This window comes from Sturnira hondurensis, unplaced genomic scaffold, assembly GCF_014824575.4.
Source record: "Sturnira hondurensis isolate 20B ecotype Veracruz unplaced genomic scaffold, ASM1482457v3 Scaffold0013299, whole genome shotgun sequence".
In the NCBI taxonomy this organism is placed as follows: domain Eukaryota; kingdom Metazoa; phylum Chordata; class Mammalia; order Chiroptera; family Phyllostomidae; genus Sturnira; species Sturnira hondurensis.
Genome location: NW_028085930.1, coordinates 11,236,641 through 11,251,484, shown reverse-complemented (window position 1 = coordinate 11,251,484; position 14,844 = coordinate 11,236,641). Strand labels below are relative to the sequence as shown.

Sequence of the window (14,844 nt, the reverse complement as noted above, 5' to 3'; positions counted from 1 at the left end):
CTCTTCTCCCCAATTTTTAGGCAGTACGGTTTAAAATCAAAGTGTTCATATAAAGAAGACATGTAAAATCTGTAAAGAGTTACAGAGAGTAGTTCTAGTGTTTCTTTTGGAAAAATGGATTTTTCAAACTACTTTAATTGTTTTTTAAAAAAACTCTGGCTTAAAGCTTTTCAATATGCTCTATTAGGATCCCTGGAACTTAACACAAATTTGATCACTTTTCTGTTGTTTCTAAGCACAGATACTAGAAAATTTGATCTCCAAAGAAGAGGGAGATTTAACCACCCAAGGGCTATCAGTAAAAGAAAGCATTCTCCAAATATGCAAGTTAATACAGATTCAGAATTTTAGGGAACGATTCATTATTTATTTATTTATTTATTTTAGATTGTATTCATTTATCTTTAGAGGGGAAGGGAAGGAGAAAGGGAGAGAAGGAGAGAAATATCAATGTATGGTTGCCTCTCGTGAGTCCCCCACTGGGAACTGGCCCGCAATCCAGGCATGTGCCCTGACTGGGAATCGAACCGCAATCATGTGGTTGGGAACAATTTTTGTTATAAAATCAACTTCATTGGATTTAGATTTATCTGATAGAAAACTTGTGAAAATCCTTTTTGAAGCAGCATAATATTTAACTTAGTGATGAGTATGTTTTTAATAACCATATTATAAGCAAGATACCAAGGGACTTTAACCGAGTAAAGATAAACCATAGGTTGGATGTGTTTGCACAGTTGAGCGCCTGAGAAGGGATGACGTGTATTACAATGGAATCTTTAGTCGCTAAAGGAGACCTTATAGGACCTCTGTTTGGGAAGACACATAGACTTCATAGAATCTTAAAGCTGCTAGAAGGGATCTTGGAGAATTTCTAGTTCAATTCCCTTCATATTGCAGGTGAACAAATATAAGGCTCTGTGTGCAATTATTTTGAAATATTATGTGCCCTTAGTAATAGTACACCTTTTAGCAAATATTTTCTAATTTAAGGTCTTTACTAACATTCAGTCAGTGTGAATAAGATAGTTCCAATATAATAAGAAAGATCTGGATAGGTACTTATACAAAAGAACTGAACGGAGGATCTGGAGAAAAGATATTACCTGGGTCTTAGTAAAATTACTTTATGTGAAAAAGCCATATGAACTTGAACCAACATTTTCTTCAAAAATTATGAATTGGATATTTAAGTTATTACATTTCTGTGTTTGAAATGATTGCCTTTCATCTTTAGGAGATGTGCTAAGAAAATTAAACAGTTGGATGTGTTTTCTTTGTGCTTCCTTTTGTATTCCTTTAGAGCTTTGTGTTGAGTTTCTATTTTTAGTGCATTTTAGTAACCCTTGTAGGGTTACTGTGTGTGGGAATGCCACTTTCAGGTACTGGGACTGATTAAGAAGGCAAGAGCCATAAGTATGACAATTGGAGTTTAAGTAAAATTTAGAAATGATTAGTATCTTCTCAACAAATTGAGATTCTGAATATGCCCCAATTGTATCTCCAGAGAGAATAGCTTAGAAAGCAATAGAGGACCCAGAGGGAAAGATTTGGGGAACATAAGCTGACATGCACAAACAGAATATTACACTTAGAAATCTTGCCATTTGCTTCTCATAAATTGAAGCCCGTTTCCCTTTCCTCCTACCCCCAAGTACCAGATGGGACTACCTGTTAATTTTCCATAAATTTGTTCCATGTCACCATCTCATATGATGCCTTTTAGAGCTTGTTTGTAGTGTTTACTACCCTTTGGGATTAAAAGAAAACCCCACTTCCTGAAAATCCCTGTTAAAATTGTATTTAAATGTGGAATTGATTCTATTTGATCTGAAATTAAAGTTTGACCTTTGCATTTTCCACATCCATACAGAAAAACCTGCTGTGGAAATGCACGGCTCGGGCAGACAGGATGCAGGTGAAATGGAGGGACATCAGAGTATATGAAGTTGCACTTCTCAAAAAATAAAAACGTGAAAGAATAGAGAGCCAGCCGCTTGACAGATTGTTCAGTAAATGCTCATTTTATTGAAAATTATAAAAAGGTGCTTAATGCCTCCATGCCATTAATACAGTGCCTAAGAAGGGAACTGTCGAGATCCGTGTTCCAGTTCCGAGCGTTGCGCATCACTCTGCATCGACTTAGAAGTTAAAGGTCTCTGTGTGTGTCTGTTTGCACGCGCAGACATTTATCTCAGAAAACAATTATTTTACACTTTATGCTGAAGACAGCAGCGATGTCCTTTCATTTAAAGCGTGGATATAACATGCATGCATATATGCCTATATACACACATGTATATGTGTGTATGTCTGTATGTATATACATCAGACAAGTTAAAACCATGAAAATCACCTTATAGAATTAAACCTGTGCAAGATTATTTTTCCTGCTGCCTCTCTAGAGTATTCCAATTCAAAACATACATTCCTCCCTACAAAAAAAGATATTCAGATTCCTTAGTTGAAATTAATTAGCATTCAGAAACCAGATAGCATGTTTTTGGGTATTCATGAGATCTCTGTTTGAAAAAAATGTTTTTAACTTGTAGAAATGTGTTGCAACACACAGATGGGAAGAAAAAGAAAAAAAAATCTCTTTAGCAAGCACTGTGTGTAAAAGGAATATTACATTTTGCACGCTCCTGATTGCTCTGTGTAAACAGTTTTTGACATCTGTCTTTATAGTTTTCGAGGAGAGGAAGACTTTGTTAAAAGAATCATTTTTATACAGCAGTCACCATTTCAGTCTTGCTTTACCTGTATTATGAAAGCAGATGGTCTGCATGTCTTTTGAATATTTATAACTATCAAAAACAATCTCTTGCTATTCACCCTTAGGCTTATGAGATGTCAGGACTGTTCTGGCTGGAAAAAAAAATCATCTTGGGTGTTTACAGAAAGAGGATTACATTAAGCTGAAATGACTATACATTTTCCAGTTTAATATTTGTCCATCAGCTGTTTAATCGTATTTAGATAATTGTGTAAATAAGATGCTGTCGCCTTTGCCCTCTCTGCTGATGGAGCCTGAAAGCCTTAAACGTGGGGCGAAACCCTGTCTTGTAGATCCCCTCACTACCTTCTCCCACCTCAGTTAAACCATCGGCAGGTCTTGCGTAAGTTTTGATCATGATATCACAGTCCTGTTTTTTAAAAAAATAGTGCACAAAAAGCCAGTATGAAGATCACATGCGATGCTAGGGAGCTGCCGGCTTCCGGTAGAGGCTGTTTAGTTTATTAGAGTATATTGTAATATGCAAATATGGTACCGCACTCCAATTACCCTTAAAGATGACATAGCTCTCTCTTTTTTCTCCGTGAGCATGCAGAGCTTGGAGGGTATTTTGGAAAACTTTTGGTATAGTGGGGGTTAACTGTTTTTTGACTGGAAGCTGAGCAATCAGAGATAACAGATTTTGCTGTGGTTGGTTGATTTGGCAGAAAAGCATGAACAGTTTTGGTTTAAATGATTGAATAACCTGATTAGCATTGTTTTGGGGTGGGTTTTTTGTTGTTGTTAAAGGCACAACAAAGCAATTTTAAGGGTAATCAGATCACTGCTTTCCCCCAAGTGATGAACCTCTTTTTCAGAAGGCAAAGCCTCTTTGTTGGCTACTAAGATGACCAAGCAGAAAAATAAAACCATGTTCCTTTAGCTTCTGAATGTGTTACAAATATATACCTACAGTGTACATCCCATTCTAACAGGGGTTTGAGAGAATATAACATTTTGGGGGGAAATTATGTAACCTCCATGGATTCCTTGTGGGTTTTGTTTCGGTTTTTCAAATTCAGAGACCCGCAGTATTTTAGAGCAAAGGTTCACAGTGTTCTAACTATGCCTAAGTCAGGCTTTAGAAAAATTCCACCCTTACCTTTTCACAATTAGAAAGGTTATAAATAATGTATTTGGCTGAAAAGGAAGCTCAGCCTGTGGCAGATGGCATCATTCTAGAGTGCCGCGGTTTCTGCGAGGATGGCATGCTTTCAGATCGGAACTTCAGCAGACTCCCAGAAAGCACCGAAGCTCCTCATAGGGCGTAGACATGTGCTTTATGGATCTTAGAAAAGCTTACAACCTGGCTCCTAGGACGAGAGGGTCGTGTCACACTGGGGTTATGTGTCACACTGGGGTTATGAGATCCACGGCCAATTTCTGCCGACTTTCAAATTCCGTTTCCCAGCACGGAAAGCTGTGGCCTGTTCAACTGGTCGGGGTTGTATGTAGCATGTGAACTTGGGATTGAAACGGACTGAGTGTGGTCAGCCCAGTTCCTTTCTTCCCTGAGCATTGATGTTTTACACAGACTGGCCACTAAACAGGAAAACTTGCGATATAACAGTTGTGTCTTTCTCAAGGCGCTTTAGAGAGCTTGTATAAATAGACATGGAGAGAGAACCGGAATGACATAACTACCAAGTACTTCCCAGACATCTGCGTGGATGCATTTTGAAAAACCTGTGGAGAGATCTCTTGCAAATTAATGAACAAAGGTTCTTTAAACTATGAGCTTTATTGTGACAGCCAGAAGTGATGATTTAAAAAAAATCATCTAACAATTAAGCTGCCATTACCTCTGCCCTTTAAGAACAAAAACAGAGAGAGAGACAGAGAGAGAGAGAGAGAGAGAGACAGAGAGAGAGAGAGGGAGGGAGGAGGGTTTTCTGGTAGTCTGCAGTAGGGCTTATTTCAGTGCCCTTTTAGTGATCAACTAATAAGTCCCCAGCCCTGTGATGAATGCACGCTATTTGGACATAAGAACCAAGGCTCTCATAGAGAGCCTTCAGCAGGACAAGTACTATCGTGGTACTAAAGTGTGGGATATTGGGAAAGTCAGAACAGGCAGAAGCAGAGATACCTGACTTACATCCGCAGGGGTGAACAGCTGTTAGCTCGAAATGGGAGAGGGCACTGGTCCCTCTTCCCAGTCAGGGAAGTGGTATGTGCCTTCCTGATGTCAGCTACGAAATGCAGGCCAACTTTAGAAGATACCACCCAATTTGAATATTGCAACAAATGGAAGTACTCTTTTCCTTGGTGTTTTCCCATGACTTGTAACTTAATTTAGTTAACAGTCTTTATTCCTCACAAGAAAATGTATTTGACTTAAAGTGTGTCATTTGCAGTTTTACCTGATACCTGTTGTTTACAGCATAGTCTTTTGACTGGTCTCAGATGTGATCAATCACACAATGAAACCCCAACGAAGAGACAGTGGCAGAGGGTTTTCATAGTAGTTAACATCACGTAAGTCCGTACTCGCTACGTTCCAGGCACTGTGCTAGTTGCGTTGATTCATTCTTTTACTTGTTGTCTGTCTAAGGGCAGGTAGTATGTCTCTTCAAGTCATTGCTTTTTGTTAGTCATTTGCCCATTGCTTGGCCCATGATAGGAGTTCAATAAATACATGGTGAGTGAATGAAAAAAAAAATGCCGGAATGAATGGAGTCTCAGAACAATCTCATGGGTTGAGTGCTACTCTCATTTAGTATGGGGAAATGTGATCGTCCATTTGACCGGGGTCACACCACCCCTGTGCAGCATGTCTTCAGCATGAATGCAGATTTAGTTCATTGTGTTTCATCAGATGAATAGTTAGTGTGTGTTTAATACCTGCCAGGACTTGGGCTGGAAAATCACATGGAACCCAGATCTGCATGAACTCAACAGCCTCTTGTTATCTTTTTAAAGCAATGTCTCCTTTTGATATACAAGAATCCCAAGCCTCTCTCCTTAAAGAGATGGAATGTAGTATACCCTTTGTACATCCCTACCACCTATGAAAATATCATTGATCTTTACTTTCTGTCATTTATATTCAATATTATCAAAACAGTAGGTGTTTCTCTATGATTTTCCGAATTGAAGATGACAGTACTGGATCCGATCTTTCAAATACCATCAGCCCTAGAGGTTGTGAAATCTCTCTCCCTGATCCTTGAACCTCACTAGTCTAGTCGGGTGCCATGCCTGAGACTTCAATAAGGATTTCACCACAGGAAGAAGAAAAACAGCATCTTGCCGTGGCCACATGTGAAACTTCCTGCAGCTTGTGCCACTAAAAATGGAAGTGACCCCAAGTTACCTAAATTATGGAATATTTCCCACCCCACCCCCCAAAGCACAGAAAGACAGAGAATCTAAAATGCTGCTTTGGCATACATCGTAACCTGTGGATTAGCCTTTCCGTGTACGTCTCGCCTAGGCTAATGTTTACATCCATCAGAGTTCCCTGAGCACACACCGCTGGAAGAGTAGAACGTAACTAGAAAGTCACGTAAGGACAGAGCCCACCAATTTGGGGTTAAACAAGGGCAGAGGGAAGCTTTGATGATCGTGCACATATGGATATTATTTTCCACATATGGATGGTAATGAACTACATCGCACTATTACATATGGGCTCTAGTTGTATAAAAATATTTCAGACTTTTTTTTCACACACTATGTATTCTTCCACACACACACACACACACACACACACTTTTATATTCCACTGTTGGTATACTGAATCACAGTAAGTTGAAATAATCTGTTTACATATTATCCTACTAGATTGTAAACTTCCCACAGGCAGAGGCTATATATCTTGTCTGCACTAGCACCAGCCAAGCACATAGTAGGTGTGCATGCAACAAAGGGCAAATTTCCCAGAGAAAACTATTGGCCAACTCAAGTAGACTGGATGTTTTTCAAAAACCATAACAAAATTTAGATAGTTCAAATATTTCTGAAAATTAAGATACAAGCTACATCTACAGGGTCTATGTACTATTATATTAACATTTAAGAAACTGCCAGGATGTCTAGGTATAAGAGTAATAATTTTTACAAAATTGAACCAAAGTGGAAGAACATCAACTGTCATCCATTTTCAGAATCACCATTATCCATCAGCGATCTCAATAGTTTTATTAGTGTCTGACTTTATTGATCCATTATTACAATAGAATAAGGGTGATTGAAGCTGACGGATTGTTAACTGGATCAGGTAATCTTCTGGCTCTGGTTTTGGCAACCTCGCTAAGTATCTTTTTGTACCCTGGACTGAGGAAGGCTCTTAGTAAAATTGCGAGCTACTAGATTAATGGCAGGGCATCATGAGCCCATTAAGAATGCCTTTTTAGAGAAATAAAATGAGAAAAGGACTATAAAGTAGAAAGTGTCAAAAAAAAAAAAGGATGTCCCAATTCTTCTTAGAAAGGATAGCCATGTTTTACCTAAATCATGCACCTTGAGCTGATCCTTCACGGCAGGTTCTTGACTGATCCCCCAGATGTGCCTGTCACAGGGGTGGTGTTTATGTTACTAAATGAACACTGGTAACGGATGTTAGGAAAATCAGTAGTAACCAAAAGAGCTGTAAATGAAAAATAGCTTCAAGAAGACATACAAATACTTTTTGTTCCCAAACTGGCTTTTCTGGTTGCTCACTGCTCCCCGAACGGCTTGCCCTCTGAGAACACTTTCACCACAGACCAAGTGAAGTCTGAAACGCCAGTTCTCACGTTTCCACACATGGGAGTGGGGGATGGGTTGGCACAGCAGGTCTTCATTATTCCTAAGACTCATTAGGAAATTAATTTAGCTGCTACTACTAGAGAATATGGGTGCTGTGGTTAAAAATAACTGTGAATTAAGCCACTGAAATTACCATAACTAAAATCTGCTGGGAAGAATATTCTTCTCTTTGTTGAAAAGGAGTTTTAAAAAACTCCTACTAATACATCAAAATCAGTTTTTATCTTCATTTTTTATGTTAAACTGTTGTCTGTTTTGTAGAGGAACGTAAGCGACAGAGTAGGTCATTTTCTTTTTTGTGGTGTCTTTGAGAAATTTAGTAAGCATGAAATGTATGTATTTAAATTTTGTATGGTTAGTTTGAAATGCAAAACTCAAGCTTTACTATACATGAAGCCAGCAATAAAACTGCAGACGGATTTTTCTTCTGATAGAGGATCTCTCTCAGTAGTTTATTTTCTCCTCCAGTGTGTCCGTCAGCCTTTGAACTGCGTTAAAGCAGTTGACGCACCTCCAGTTGAAAATCGAACACTGCATTTTGTGGACTGTAAGATGCACCCCTTAAATTTGGGAGGAAAAGGGGGCGCGTTTAATAATCCGAATGTAGTATACATGGCTCGCTGTTGGGGGGGTGGTGGCAGAGCGGGGTCACAGGATATAAAATATTTTACCACATTTTTTTGCTTCAAAAATTTTTTTCCTATTTTCCTCCTCTGAAACCTAGGTGCATCTTATGGCCCGGTGTGTCTTATAGTCCTAAAAATAGGGTAATAGCAGTTGAAAGTGCAAGTGGTGTTTCCCAAACTTGAATGCACACACAACGACCCTGGGCATCTTGGTAAAGTGCAGGTGCTGATTGGCTAGGTCTGGAGTGGACTGAGGATGATGCGTTTGTAGTAAGCTTCTGGGTGGTGCTGATATCGGTCCCTGGGCCATACATACTTTGAGAAGCAAGGATGTAGAACAGTCACTAAAACTCTTCAGTTGCCTTTCTTTATGAATGAATGATCATGATGTCATCTTTATATAATTGGGTTTATTGGGGTCAGTGAGACTTTGTGAGCCTAGGAATAGATGACATTGATGGGAATTCCATGAATACTATGGGTTTGATGGCTTTATACTGGTCTCAGTAGGTGGTTGCTTCCTACTGAAATAAGCATTTGATGACCTACTTAATGGATTTTTATGAAGTTGAGCCTTTGGGTTACGTGTGAAACAAAAATGTATCGGAATTCAGCTGATTTTAAAAAATATCAGTTTCCACAATTGAAACCATTTCTGCATTCCATCTTGTGTCACGATGTATTACAAATGTTTCCCCCCCTCTTCCGCAGAGTATGATTTCTTCCATTGTGAACAGCACTTACTATGCAAATGTCTCAGCAGCGAAATGTCAAGAATTTGGAAGGTGGTACAAACATTTCAAGAAGACAAAAGATATGATGGGTAAGCAAAAACTGTTGCAGCGGTGGCTACATACCATTATGTGTCATTTTGGGGGGTTTATCAAAGTCACATCTAAAGCCAGGTCTTTTGATTGCCCAATTAGAGATCAATGTAGAATGTTTCTTTGAGGGTGGGGAGTGGGTATGAGTATAATGAGATAATTAAATTCAATAAATGTTTGTGTTTAAATCAGCCAAACTGACTTGGTTGTCAGACATGCAGGAAACCCGGGCGTGGGGAGGGGAGCTGTCATTTTGTAACATCTCAGTGAAGGCCTAACCAGGCCTTGAATAACTAATACTAGCTGTGATTTCTCTCAGAGATAAATCATGCTTTATGTTCTTTGTTTTTGCTCAAGAGAAAGAGAAAGTGTCTATTTTTACACCCCATTTTTTAAGAAAATTAAATTGCATATTACTAGTTTCCACAGTTGAGATTAAGGATTTTTTATATACCTAACCTGCAGCCCTGCATATAGGTGCTTTAGTGAGCATACTGCTTGTCCATCCCTACCAGAAAAATCATGGCATCATTTCAGAACTTTACATTCCAGTGTAGCATACTGTCTTAACATACAACTTCTGGTCAGTATTTGTTACTCAGGAAATACAGTCAAGTTCTACACTGTAAAATGACAGACAGAAGTCATGTGTTGTACCTAGGCATTTAGATTATGACATTTCTGTCCCTATTGAGTTCGTTAGTATTTGCAAAAGCAAAACTGTGATTAAGGTTAATGTTTTAATTTCCAGTAATGTTTTCCTTCACATACTTGCATCCTCCAAATAAGGTATTTTAAAATAACACAGGAATGGGATATTTAATATGCATCGCATTATGCCCTGTTTTAGTTCTGTTTCTGTTCACTTCTGTTGCATTCATTTAATAACCACAACAATAATAACTGTTCCTAAAAATTTTAGGAGACAAGAAAACCTGAATTTTGAGCACTGTTTTAGCTTTTAATATTTGAAGCGAAACCATTCATCTACCAAGATTCTTTACGTTTTATAGCTTATAGCTATAATGAAGACAGTGCATCATTTTTGGAATAATTGCTTGAATTACTATTCCCTGTGAATGGCCCACCTGGGTTGGTATCACTGGTAGAAATGAAAGGTTTTCCCCCCAATTCTTAGTTACGTTTTGCATGTATCAGTGATTATAGCAGTATGATAAGTTCCTCTAAATAGAAAACCTGAGTGTTTGATGAAAAGAGAAATGGTGATTAGAATTCAACCAGAGTCTATACATAGAAAGTATAGTGTGCTATTTGGAAAGACTCACCTACTTCCATATAGCACCATGCTCAGCTTTTCTAGTCAAGAGCACCAAACAAGTCCCTTCCGTACAGCAGCAAAGCATTTCACATGCTTAGAGTTGACTCTCTCAGCCAGTGTGCATGAGAGATCCAGCCAAGGGAGAAGGATTCATCTTGGATAGGTGGTCATAAATTGCAAAATCACGACAGTATCACCATTGTACCAGAACAACTCTCTGTCCCTTCCCTGAAAGATTATCTTTCGCATCTGCTAATAGTCACAGCTTCTTCAAGAAACATTTGGGTCTTAGCAACACTGGGTAGACTGGCCTGCAATACAATAAGTCATTTGCCTCGTTCTAAGAAGTACTTGCAGGTATACCTGCTGCCCGTGATGGTTAGAATTAAATGAAGCAAACTGTAATAGGGTACTCAGTTCAGTGTGCAGTATGCACTCAGTTACTATTACTTATCATTATGAACTCTCATTATTTATCATATTGATTACTCTTTTATATTCATGTCTGGGGAAGAACTGAATGTTGATAACATTTATGCCATCTTTTTCCTTTCAAATCTTTTGACTGGAGCAACAACAGTTAATATAGATCACAAGAAAATAATTGCATATTTCCTTCTTGTTTAGTTGCATATCATGTCTTGTCTTAGCTCAACTCATTCTTTCTAGATGCTCTTAAGTGAATGGTGTACTTGCAAAAGCTGTCTCAAAGTAAACATTGCTTACAAGCGTTCCTGGGATAATGAGAATGAATAATAGTTTGACCCCAAAACTAGTTACATAGAATTGATTTCATGCCTTAAGTTTAAACCACATTGTAAAATTAGATCAGAAGCATTGCCCCACTTTTAAAGTTTGTGGAATTGCACCGAAGAGGAAAGTAAAAGCACAGCAGGATGAGTTCTGTCTTGAAATTTTCTTAGTTTAATTGGATCCTTGATGTGCCTTGTGCCTATTCTCTGTTTAGGAAATGATCAGAAATGTTTATCAATATCCTTCCTGTTGACTTAACCTGATTTCACTTTTTATTCATTTTAGTCGAAATAGATAGTCTTTCTGAACTATCCCAGCAAGGAGCCAACCACGTCAACTTTGGCCAGCAGCCGGTCCCAGGGAACACAGCAGAGCAGCCTCCGTCCCCCGCGCAGCTCTCCCACGGCAGCCAGACCTCTGTCCGGACCCCTCTTCCGAATCTGCACCCTGGGCTTGTGTCAACGCCCATCAGTCCTCAATTGGTCAACCAGCAGCTGGTGATGGCTCAGCTGCTGAACCAGCAGTATGCAGTGAACAGACTTTTAGCCCAGCAGTCCTTAAACCAACAATACTTGAACCACCCTCCCCCTGTCAGTAGATCTATGAATAAGCCTTTGGAGCAACAGGTTTCCACCAACACAGAGGTGTCTTCCGAAATCTACCAGTGGGTACGTGATGAACTGAAACGAGCAGGAATCTCCCAGGCAGTGTTTGCACGTGTGGCTTTTAACAGAACTCAGGTCAGTTTTGTTTTATTCGTTAATGGTTCTTTTTCTTTTTCTCACTTTCTTCAGTCCCATCAATACTCATGTTTATTCTGTTACTTTGTACTAACATTTTATCCTCTTCATGTGGTCATACTATTATCTGTTCCTGGTGTTGCCTAAATTTTATCCTTCCTTCCTCTATCATGTACCTCCTGTACCAAAAGGAAGCTATGTACAGATTGATCTTGATTCAGGGGCCTTGAAAGAATACATTAACTTAAAATTGCTTCAAACTGGCTTTACCTGTGCTTTTACATGATGGAATCATAGATAGTAGTGGCAGGTCGAGAAAAGTTTCATGACTTGGTCAGGGCCACTGGTACAACTTCAGGCTTCTAGCCTGCGATCCCTCCCATGTTACCGTCCGTATCAGACAGGAGTTTATAAATGTGCCCTATTGAAGTTCCTCTACAACTTAAAAAAAAAAACAACAACAACTTGGGACTCACTAGCAGTTTCTGCAATTCAATGCTAAGCAGCCATTTAGAAAAAAAAAAACATGATTTACTAGCAAAAAGTGTTTCTTCTCTTTGTCCTTTTCCCTCTTTGCATTATTGTTAATGTCCTTCCCAACCTCATGCAGGAGGCCCTGGGGTAGGCTCAGCCTGCTGAGTTTGGCCTGCTAGCCTTGGCCTACGTATGTCCCTTGTGTCTATGCCTTTATCCTCCCGGGCAAATTCTTGTGAAGATGGTATCATCACGGGGGAAGTTTCAGATGGACAAAGGGGAGAGGGGAAGAGAAGAGAAGAGAGCCTGAAGATGAAAAAGTCCGAAACAAACCGATTCTATTAAACTGTGTGAGAGGATTTTTAATTTCTTTTTTGGGAAACTCGTCTGATATATATGGTGTTTATTTTTGGCTTGGGCACACACAAAAAAAGAACATGCAACTTTGATAAGAATGAGGACATTGTGTCCTTTCAATTTTTTTGTTCTGTTTCTTTCTCTTGTCAGTTTCTTTGAGGGGGGGGCTGACTAATACTTTCCTCTCACATATAAGTTACGTTATTTATTACATGATTATAAGAATAAAATTCTGGTACAAAAATAATCTAGTATTAATTCCTTGTTGGCAGAGTTTCCATACCTAGGAGAATCCCAGCTGCGACTTATTTTTGGCTTTCCTTAACTGGATTGAAAGTCAGGACGTTTGACAAAGCCTTTAACTCAGTGTTTATTTTCAATTTCTTTATCTGTTTTTTGTACATCTTTTGGTTTTAAAAGGGTGATTATAGAAGGTTATGTCTCAGGTTGAAATCGTGTGGTTTTTGCCTAATTCTGTATTTTTACAACTTAAAAAATGTGCTTATTTTTAGCTGGTAAATTTAATATGATACCTATATTCAGTTGGGTGGTAATTATTTTTAGAAATGAAATGAATGAATGAATCAAAAGTCAACTGTCTAGCTAGATATTCCTGCTTCTGGCAACTTTATTTTTGTAAATAGCAGTAACACCTAGTAGTTCTCAGTATTGGGCAAAAATTACATAGGGTTGTTGAATTGAATTAAAAGCTCACAGACAAAGACAACATTGATATACACACAGGTGACATACAGATATACTGGTAAGCTTTTACAAAATCGAGCAAACTGTGATTTCTTAAAGCACGGAGGGAAGTATATTTTATGTGTTGAGGAATGACAAGGGCGTCCGTCCAGCAGAGGAGGACCAGGGAAGAGCCCCCAGTCCTCTGCACAGTTTCTCTGCTCTTGGATTGTGTTGTCCCAGCCTTTACTCTGAAGAGTTGATCATTCATTCTACCTTTGGCTCTTATGTTGACAAATTCCACAGATATTTGTAGGATTTGTTACTGGGAGGGAAAAAAGCAGAATTCTCTTTTCATGCCATGTTAATCTCTCTGAAAAGATAGTCATCTCTGTGGTTAACATCAAAAACAGTGCCTTTTATTTTTCTGAGAGTCAGAGGAGAAGGAAAGCCTGGTACAGCCTGATAACCAGCCTCTCTCGATTAATAATAGCCAATATAGAAAGTCATCCCCAAAATATTATTTTGAGCTCTGGATGGAAGAGGGGGCTGGTTTTAGTTTTACGTGGTCTTGGTAATTGATACTCCTCAGTTGGAGTGGTTGTGGGGTGTATTCAAAGCTGTCTGATTTACCTAAGAGTAATTTTCCTTGCACACTGAAATGTCCACTTTCTGGGAACTGGATTTTTGAACACGAAAGCAAGCATGCATGTATTTTTGGTGTCCCACTTAAAAACCGTCACACACATGCACGCGCGTGCGCACACACAGCTGCATTTACTTTAATGATTATACATTCATATAAATGCATGTAGTGTGTTTATTTCGAAGTGTATGCATTTCAATAAAAGCAGGTGCAGAGTGAGGGTGTATGGTGTGAGTGTGGAGTACGAAAATACACATGCTAATGCATATGTATAGACGCGCTCTGCAGAGTTAAATCACACATCACACATTGTGTGCACTTATTACAACGTGCAGTTCCAACTCCAGGTTTAAAAAATTGATGTGAAATATGTACGTACAAATACAAAGTTATATGATAACGATCAGATAAAGATGATGGCACCCTATACCTAGTATGTTAAAATACTAGTATAATAGATAACGCTCTTATGACTTGAGAAAATGTTTGTCATTGACAGCTCTGTACAAGTTTAACTCTTGATTGGAGAATTTTCACATCCATCATAATTGGGTCTCCTAAATTAAATCATACCCCTCTCTTAAGACTTGCACACATGACTTCTTTTTTTTAAGTCTATTTTTTAGAAAATTTATAGTGATATTTATATAATTACTTGTTTGGCGGACTTTTTCTGCTTTTAAATTGAGGGCCATACGCTCTTTAACTGCTGCTGAAGACACCAGCTTTTAGCATACATCACTCGTTCAGCTATTCCTACTCGATGTCTTTTTAATAGAAACCTATGGCTAAAAAAAATTGCCAAAGCTGCTAGATTTATACTTTTCCGTTGACTTCTCTGCCGTCTCAAGCTTGTGATAGAAGAAAGTGTATTTTTTTAGTGCCTTTTTAAAAATAAAACCCAGAGTTTAGCTCAGATCCCCGTCCTGCAGCTTT

General features: G+C 38.7%; 1 protein-coding gene across 7 annotated transcripts in view; it reads left to right on the top strand.

Annotated features, from left to right (window-relative positions):
- SATB1 (SATB homeobox 1) overlaps positions 1-14,844 on the top strand; it is a 99,106-nt gene that overhangs the window by 38,717 nt on the left and 45,545 nt on the right. For all 7 annotated transcript variants that reach the window (XM_037061369.1, XM_037061368.1, XM_037061365.1 and 4 more), the window contains 2 exons: positions 8,863-8,974; positions 11,293-11,747. In XM_037061369.1, coding sequence (XP_036917264.1) covers positions 8,863-8,974; positions 11,293-11,747 — 567 coding nt within the window. The remainder of the gene's footprint in view (positions 1-8,862; positions 8,975-11,292; positions 11,748-14,844) is intronic.